The sequence below is a fragment of the Mus pahari genome, chromosome 1, assembly GCF_900095145.1.
Source record: "Mus pahari chromosome 1, PAHARI_EIJ_v1.1, whole genome shotgun sequence".
Taxonomy (NCBI): domain Eukaryota; kingdom Metazoa; phylum Chordata; class Mammalia; order Rodentia; family Muridae; genus Mus; species Mus pahari.
Window position 1 is genome coordinate 159,723,732 of NC_034590.1, and position 8,275 is coordinate 159,732,006.

The window sequence follows — 8,275 nt, forward strand, 5'->3', positions numbered from 1 at the left end:
CTAGCTTTCTGGATTTCCCAACTTCAGCTGGAGTCAGGAAGAGACTCCCAGAGTCTGATGAAGTCCATTGACCTGCTTACTGTGAGCCAGCAGCAGTTGCCCCATGACTGGTGGCAGGCAGCATCAGGGAACATTGGGGACTGAGCCTACTGCCATTCAGGTATTCGTGTGAATAAAACACAAAATTGCTTTGAAGGAGGTGACCCAGTTCTCTCTTAGTCTTTCAGATCCTGTTTTGTACATCAGAGTCTTTTTGAGATCAAATGGGTGTGTGTGTGTGTGTGTGTGTGTGTGTGTGTGTGTGTGTGTGTGTGTGTGTCTGATCTCTGGGTGGCCTCGGTAGTGAAGAAAACCAGCTGGCCTGGGCCTGACCTTGCAGAAGGACAGATGTGTAGAGACCACTGCTAGTGCTCAATTAATTCCTGTTGGTGTGTTTTACTTAAAATGCAAAGCACTGTCAGGATTAAAATAAATGCTACCAGTTACTGGGGGTGCATTAAATTAATAATTTCTTCCCCCTTGCTTGATCCTATAATACTCCTCAAACGCAGAGGATAAATACTAAGCCCTCCTCTGGGTGATATTAGATATGATGTATAACTGCTACACAAACTAAAGTCTGCTTCCTTTCCCCCCTTTGTTCCCCTTCTCTTCCCTCACCCCTACCCCTTGCAGGTCATACTGATCCTGACGAAGCTCTATGACTTCAATCTGGGGAGTGTGACTGAGAGTTCTCTGTGGAGGTAAGTGAATTGGACCATCTCAAAGCTGCCCTCGCTGCCCTGTCTGGGGACAAACGTAAGCCAAACAACCGAGAAGACTGTTTCAGAAGGAATATAGGGCTTGTCTCTCCCGTGCAGCCTTCCGCTCCTTAGGACTCGCCTCTTGTGCAGCTGTCTTGGTGCTTCGTTGCTTCTGCAGGCCTGAGGTGTCTGATTCTACTTGGTGAGGCAGGGCTGGTCAGAGATAAAGGAGAAAGATTCCCTTAAGAAGCAGAGGCTCTTGAGTAGGGAGACTGATGATGGTCCAAGGGATGCTTACGCTCTGGCTGTGAATCTCGCTCAGGAATATCTCTAGCACTTGGAAGGTGTTATGGTGTTCGAGAAGCCAGTGGCTATGTAGACAGAACAGATTTACCTCTGCATGGTGGCTTTCATGCTTAACCCCTCTTCCCATAGAATGATACTAATTTTATTTTGTATTACATTGTAACATGAAATATTATAATGACTAATGAATAAAAGACCAATATCTTTTACCTTTATTTTCTTTTTNTTTCTCTCTCTCTCTCTCTCTCTCTCTCTCTCTCTCTCTCTCTCTCTCTCTCTCTCTCTCTCTCTCTCTCTCTTTCTTTTTCGAGACAGGGCTTCTCTGTATAGTCCTGGCTGTCCTGGAACTCACTCTGTAGACCAGGTTGACCTAGAACTCAGAGATCCACCTGTCTCTGCCTCCCGAGTGCTGGGATTAAAGGCGTGTGCCACCAACCTCAGCCTCCCCAACCCTCCACTCCTCCTAGTGTCCCTCCCACCTCACCTCCCTTCTTCCCCACATTTATTGCTCCTGTGTTTCCCTTAAGAAAAGAACAGGCCTCCAGTGATGCCATTGAAAGACAGCATAACAAAGCGCAATAAGACTAGGCACCTCCCCTCATATGAAGGCTGGACCAGGCAACCCAGGAGGAGGAAGAGGACCCCGAGAGCAGGCAAAAGAATCCGAGACAGCCCCCTCTTCATATTGTAAGGAGTCCCAGAAAATCCCCAAGCTAAATACCCAGAGCGCGCATGCAGACTCCGTGACTGCAGACTCTCTGTGAGTTCCGGTGAGCCCTGCTTCATTGATTCTGAGGACAAATTGATGACAATCTTGAGGGGAGGGGGAAGGATGGGACATGGCGGAGAAGGGCTGGGAGCATATGAGGAGTCTGACTTTAGCTTTGATGCTGGGGGTTCCTCTGGACAAGGAGCACATGTGTACAAACCCTTAGGCCTCCCTTCATGCCCTGCACACTCATAAGCACGCTGCATGCCGTCGCACACCGGGCAACAGCAGGCGTCATCCATTGCTGTGACTTAGTGCCTTGTGCTGTGTGCCCACTGCTGCAGGCCTGGGACATGTGCATTTCCTTTCACTTTTCTATGCATCGTGTCAACCTTGGGGAGGATACTTCCAAAAAGAGAGGCTTCTGCCTGCTGCAGCACCCAGTGCCATGTCCTGGGGCCTTGTTCCGGGGAGCCTGGAGTGTGAGATGTCTCATTATCTGTCAGCAGGCTTGTTGAAGGCTAGTTAGAGCAGATCTCACTGAAAAGGGAGTCAGTTAATAAATTAAAGTTTTGGGGCTAGCTAATCAGATGGCAGAGGCCTGCCTCCTTTTGAATAGGTGGTACCGAATTTTGCTGTTCAGTGAAAGTTGGCAGAGGTGTAAGTTATTTCTACCTCGAGCCATTGAGAGCTAGAAGAATTCTACTCACGCAGTTCTGCCTGGGAATTAGAGCTCAGAAGCCTTTCCTAAAGCCCCCGAACAGAGATGCTGCACGATACTATAAGCCTCACTCCTGCGCAGTCAGTTTGGTCCAATCATGAAAGCAGTCAGTAAATCCCAGCCTTATGTTTGGAAACACCTATGCTCGACACTCTGTGTTTTCGAAAAGGTTTGGCTGGTTCCACGAATGGCCCAGCAAATCCTGAGGACGTGGCCCAGGTGCTTGATGACACAGTCTCGGAAGTAGTGCAGCGTTCCCTGAGGTGCTATAGTGGATGCAGCATACAACCCAGTCACTCCAGGCACCCTTACGTCCAATTGCTAGAGTTCAAGTGTGGGTTCGTGCACTGAGTGAACTCTGAAACTCAATCTTTGGATGCTTTATTTAGCGTCTGTGCATTAGTTTCCTGGGGTTGCCACAACAAATGTCCCCACATGGGTGGCTTAAAGCCGAAGACCCTTATTCTCTCTGTTCTGGAGTCCAGAAGCCCGAGTTTAAGGTAGTATTAGGGTTTCACTCCACCCTGGAAACTCTAGCTTTAGGGAGAACAATTTCCTCACTTTTTTTTCAGAGTTTGGAGGCTGCTCACAGACCTCAGAAATGCATCCCTCTAATCCTGCCTTCATCTTCGCCTGACAGTCTCTTGTGTCAAGGCTCCCTCGCCACATCCCTGACCACGGCTCTGTCCTTAGATCAAGGCCTCTACCCAGATAATATGGGGTGACTTTATTTTATGATCCATGGCGGCATTAGCAAAGATGCTTCTTCCAAAAGATAGAGTACAAGGACCAGCACTGGGTCCACTTTCTATCGTAATCCACCATCCAATGCCACAGCGATCTCTAAGGTGCAGTTCCTTTGCGTAGAAGCTTCAGAGAGGACAGAGCACAGATGTGCCCTTGGTAGACTTTGCTTGCGTCCTCCACTCACAAGCACCACATTGTTCCCTGGAGTGACTGGAGTGACTGGAGTCACTGCAGTTCCCTGGAGTGACTCTGCCCATCCTGTCCTAGGTTTAGAATTCCAGTGTCCGAGAACCCTTCTCTCCCTCCCCTCTCTCATTGCAAGGCTCTCATCTAGGAGTCTTCCCTCTAGAAGTTCACATTTCATTGCCTGGCTAGCTTCTCCTTTTCAGTATTTAATCACTATTGGGCATGTTAAATATTTACTTATTGATTTATTTATTGCCTACAGACAACCACTAACGTCTAGGCTTTAGAGAGGGGAAGCCTTGTTTATTTTATCTATCTATCTATCTATCTATCTATCTATCTATCTATCTATCTATCTATCTATCTATCTGTCATCTATTTAAATTTCCACTTAGTGCTGTGCCCCCAGCACCTAGAGGAGGATCTGGCACTTAAGGGGTGTTTAATACATGTTTGCTCAAGGAATGAATGAGTGGATGACTTGTAAGGATTAAAAGATAATGTAAAACCACTAAGGACAGTAACTGGCATGCAACAGCAAGTGCTTGCTCTCTCGTCATTATTAGTGATTATCAGAGCCCTATGTGTTTGTATAGAGTTTCATTTTCATTATAGAGTTTGCGTTTAGGGATCCATTGCTGTAGGGTCTCGTGTGAAGGAACTCCTAGGTCATTGAAGGGTATTTTGTGTGTCCTTTAGTAATTAGTAGTGACCTTAAGGATTAAGACGGGAGTTAATGAGGGAAGAGAGTGTCCAGAATGTTGCTTCTTGGGCCTTCTGGGAGAAATCAGAGTATTGATGTGTACCTTGTTAAAGATATTTTTTTATGGGAAAGCTTTGCTGGTCTATAGGTGAGGAGGGAACCAAGCAAGGGGCAAAGAGTGAGATGGAATGGCCTGGGGACCCACCCGATTGTCCCCAGGGGCCCAGCCCCAGGTTTGTTCTTCAGTGCAGTTAACAGAGAATGTATTCCATATGTTGTGATATTCTGAGGATTTGTAGAGGTTTATGGGCTTTGCCTGTGGATACATACCAGATAAGGATGTGTTTTTGTATTGGATTTCAGGGTTTTCACATGTTGATACAACCCACCTTGGAAATTTAGTTCTAGAATGTGAACGAAGAGGGTGTCATTCCTAAATTTTGTGGGCTTTCCTAGTTTTGTTTCCTCTTCTTCTCCTCCTCCTCCTCCTCCTCCTCCTTCTTCTTCTGACTACTTTTTATTGGATATTTTCTTTATTTACATTTCAAATGTTATCCCCTTTCCTGGTTCCCTGCCCCCCACCCCTGGGAACCTCCTATGCCACCCTCTCCCCTGCTTCTATGAGGGTGTTTCCCCACCCTCCCCACCCTGGCATTTCCCTACACTGGGGCATTGAGCCTTTCCAGGACCAAGGGCCTCTCCTCCCATTGATGCCTGACATGGCCATCCTCTGCTACATATGCAGCTGGAGCCATGAGTTCCTCCATGTGTACTCTTTGGTTGGTGGTTTAGTCCCTGGGAGCTCTGGGGCATCTGGTTGGTTGTTATTCTTCCTATGGTGTTGCAAACCTCTTCAGCTCCTTCAATCCTTTCTCTAACTCCTCCATTGGGGACCCCGTGCTCAGTCCAATGGTTAGTTGCAAGCATGCACCTCTGTGTTTGTCAGGCTCTTCAGAGCCTCTCAGGAGATAGCTATGTCAGGCTCCTGTCAGCATACACTTGTTGGCATCCACAGTATTGTCTGGGTTTGGTGACTATATATGGGGCGGATCCCCAGTGGGGGCTTTCCTGGTTTGCTGGGGCCATTGAAGACTTCAAACATTTTACCATCTTCTCCACTTGCCCCCAGGCTCCTTTAGTTCTCACTTTCTTTTCTTATATAGAGTTTACAGTTAAATGACTTACTTTACCATTAGAGCTCAGAGCGCTCTGATTTTCCTCCATAACCAATGGACTGATAAAAAGAAACTCAATCAAACACACCCCCTTTAGCTTCCTGCTTTGGTTTAGCACACTAAACCATGTTAAACGTGAACTTGGTGAATTTGCAGGTGATGGAGAAGCCCTGGGGTAACAGATGTGTTGATGGGATGACCCCCCTTTCCAATTTTCAGTGTGATGGGGTGGTTTGCTCCCACTGGAGTAATAATTTAGAGGATCTCTACCTCTAAACAAAATAAAAGATTGAAAGCATCCATGTCCCCATGTCTTCATGGGATTCCTTCAGCTCTTTGGTATTGTTATGCTAGGGGTGGAAATAGTTTTTCTCTGCTAACACACAGATGCCTGTGTAAAGCTGTCATTTAGTACAAATGCCTGATGATCTCAAAGAACAAAGCACATATCAGAGTTCAAGTGCAAAGAATCAATGACTCGGGTCTGATTTTCTTTCTTTCTTTCTTTCTTTCTTTCTTTCTTTCTTTCTTTCTTTCTTTCTTTCTTTCTTTCTTTCTTCCTTCCTTCCTTCCTTCCTTCCTTCCTTCCTTCCTTCCTTCCTTCCTTCCTTCCTTCCTTCTTTTCTTTTTCTTTTTCTTTTTTTGAGATACAGTGCTCCCCCTGAAAGACCTGGGTCATGAGACTGTGCTGAGGAATTTTCCTGGATGGTGCTGGGAGATTCTTTTTCAATGTCATTGTCCTAAGAGGAAATCTCCACTTAAGACAACTGTCCTATACCTATCTTCCACATTCTCAACTAGTTTGGGGTGTAGGTGCTATAAACTGACAAGAATAGACTTTCTGTATAATGGCAGTGCTTTTGTGACATCTCTTTGTGCCTCTGCACATATGGGTACCCTTGCCTTATTAAGTTGTTGTTCAGAGAATCAAACACTCATAAGACTAGTTAGTCCACTGCTAGAGTTTGAAGTATTTGGTTCTAAATATATGTCCTGCTCAAGAGTTGTGTTTTGACTGACAGATGGCACATTGGATTTGACCTCCTCAGCGTAGTTTCTGACGAAGGTCCCTGAGGGTTTAGCCTCAGATAAACATACATGGCATGAGTGAGGTTCTTATACATGTGAGAGCTCCAAAAGCCTGGGGTCACCACAATTGTGGTTTGTCCATAGAAGCTTTCCTCTGGGTATTGTGTTAGGGGTTCTCAGAGTTTATATGAATCTGTAGTTATCTAGGCATAAAAAGAGCCAAGAAATAATGAATGAATGAATGAATGAATGAATGAATGAATGAATAACTATCCCTTAAACATTTGATGGACATTTGATCTTCATCTTTCTCCACTCTCGCTTTATTTCAACTACTCCCTTGTAGAATGGGAGCCATTCTTTTCATAGAAAAGTTCTTAGAGTATGGGCTTTCCTCCTGGGAGTCTGCCTTCTGAGTATCTAAGACAGTGTGAGGATTCCTGGTTAGGATGTTTATGGAGGGAGCCTGCTTACCTACCGGGCACATCCTGCTGGAGACCTGGACATCGCTGCCTGGGATGACCCCTCTCTGTACATGTTCAGCCTTGCACTGTTATACTTCGCTGATGTTATCCTCATACTGTGAGCTTCTCTGATCCTGGACCACGTGCCTTAGGTGTTTCTGGGTTTGCCATGCATAAATATTTAAATTGCATCTTATAAAGGCTTAGAGATCCAAGTGGAGTTTTCAGGAGCCTCTAGCCAAGCCTCCCCAACTCCCCCTCACTGCCCCCTTCTATGTATTGAGTTGTCTTATTCTCTTGCCTCTTGGGAATCCGTGGCTTTTCATCTGCTTTGCAAGCAGTTGTCTGAACCATTTATTTCCTCTCTAATTGTTCTGTCAGTGACCTTTCTCAGGGATGCTGCTTTTTAAATATAAAATGGAGACCTTTTGGATTTATTAATTTTCTGTTTGCCAAGAAAACCCTGACAATAATTGCTAAGACTTCCCAGAAGTTATTAGTTTACAAATTTTAATGACACTCATGATTTATTTATATGCTTCCCTCCTTCTACAGCTGCTCACCCAATTCCTTAGTGGAATTCCCGCTGAATCTCGGTGAATTAATGGAAACAAAACTGCAGATTGGAATGACATATTTTTTTCACTAGGCTGTTAATTAAAAGCTTTCTGTCTTATTCATTAGGATCTTTCACATGTCAGGTTCCAAAGGCTGGGCTGATGTAGGATGTGAAATCCTCTCTATAGAACTGGGGCCTTTCCCTATTTGCTCTCAGTGTTTATGAGTCTGATGAAAAGTCCTGAATGGGTCACAGAACATTCAGTTGCACAGGTACCAACTGTGCAACCATTGTATAAGTAGCCCTATGCACATTGCAAGGAGTGGCAGAATGAGGGTGCCGTGATGTTTAGTTTGGTTGAGAGATGTTTGTACATAGGAGACTGAAGCAGGTGTATGCAAGAATACGTGCATATACATGAGATATACTGCCTTACCCAATGAGCTGCTCTGCTCTATGGGCCCTTATGTTTCCCTGCATTCTTCTATACTCTTGAAACAGTGTAGAACCATTATAGGGATGAATTTAAGAAAAGATTGGTATGATACATATGTTAATTTGCTAGAATTTATTTCAAAGTGTGTTTGTTTGTGTGATCTGTGCATATATTCATAGTGTGTGTGTGTGTGTGTGTGTGTGAGAGAGAGAGAGAGAGAGAGAGAGAGAGAGAGAGAGAGAGAGAGAGAGAGAGTCTGTTGCTCACCCATGCAGACTCCTGTGGAGACAGAGACAAGTAAGAGTTGATGTCAGTTGATGTCAGGATATGTGTGTTGGGGATCTGGACATAGGTGCATTTTACCTGAAAACCCATCTCCTCAGCCTCTTACATTTTTACATTGGCATACACAGTGATGTGTTTCATTGTGGCAGTTGCATATGTATATATATATATATATATATATATATATATATATATATATATACACACACACA

At 44.9% G+C, this 8,275-nt stretch overlaps 1 protein-coding gene across 1 annotated transcript in view; it reads left to right on the forward strand.

Annotated features, from left to right (window-relative positions):
* The window catches only part of Sorcs3 (sortilin related VPS10 domain containing receptor 3), a 590,588-nt gene that overhangs the window by 187,818 nt on the left and 394,495 nt on the right, over positions 1 to 8,275 (forward strand). Inside the window, exon 2 of the mRNA XM_021196078.2 lies at positions 676 to 743. Coding sequence (XP_021051737.1) covers positions 676 to 743 — 68 coding nt within the window. The remainder of the gene's footprint in view (positions 1 to 675; positions 744 to 8,275) is intronic.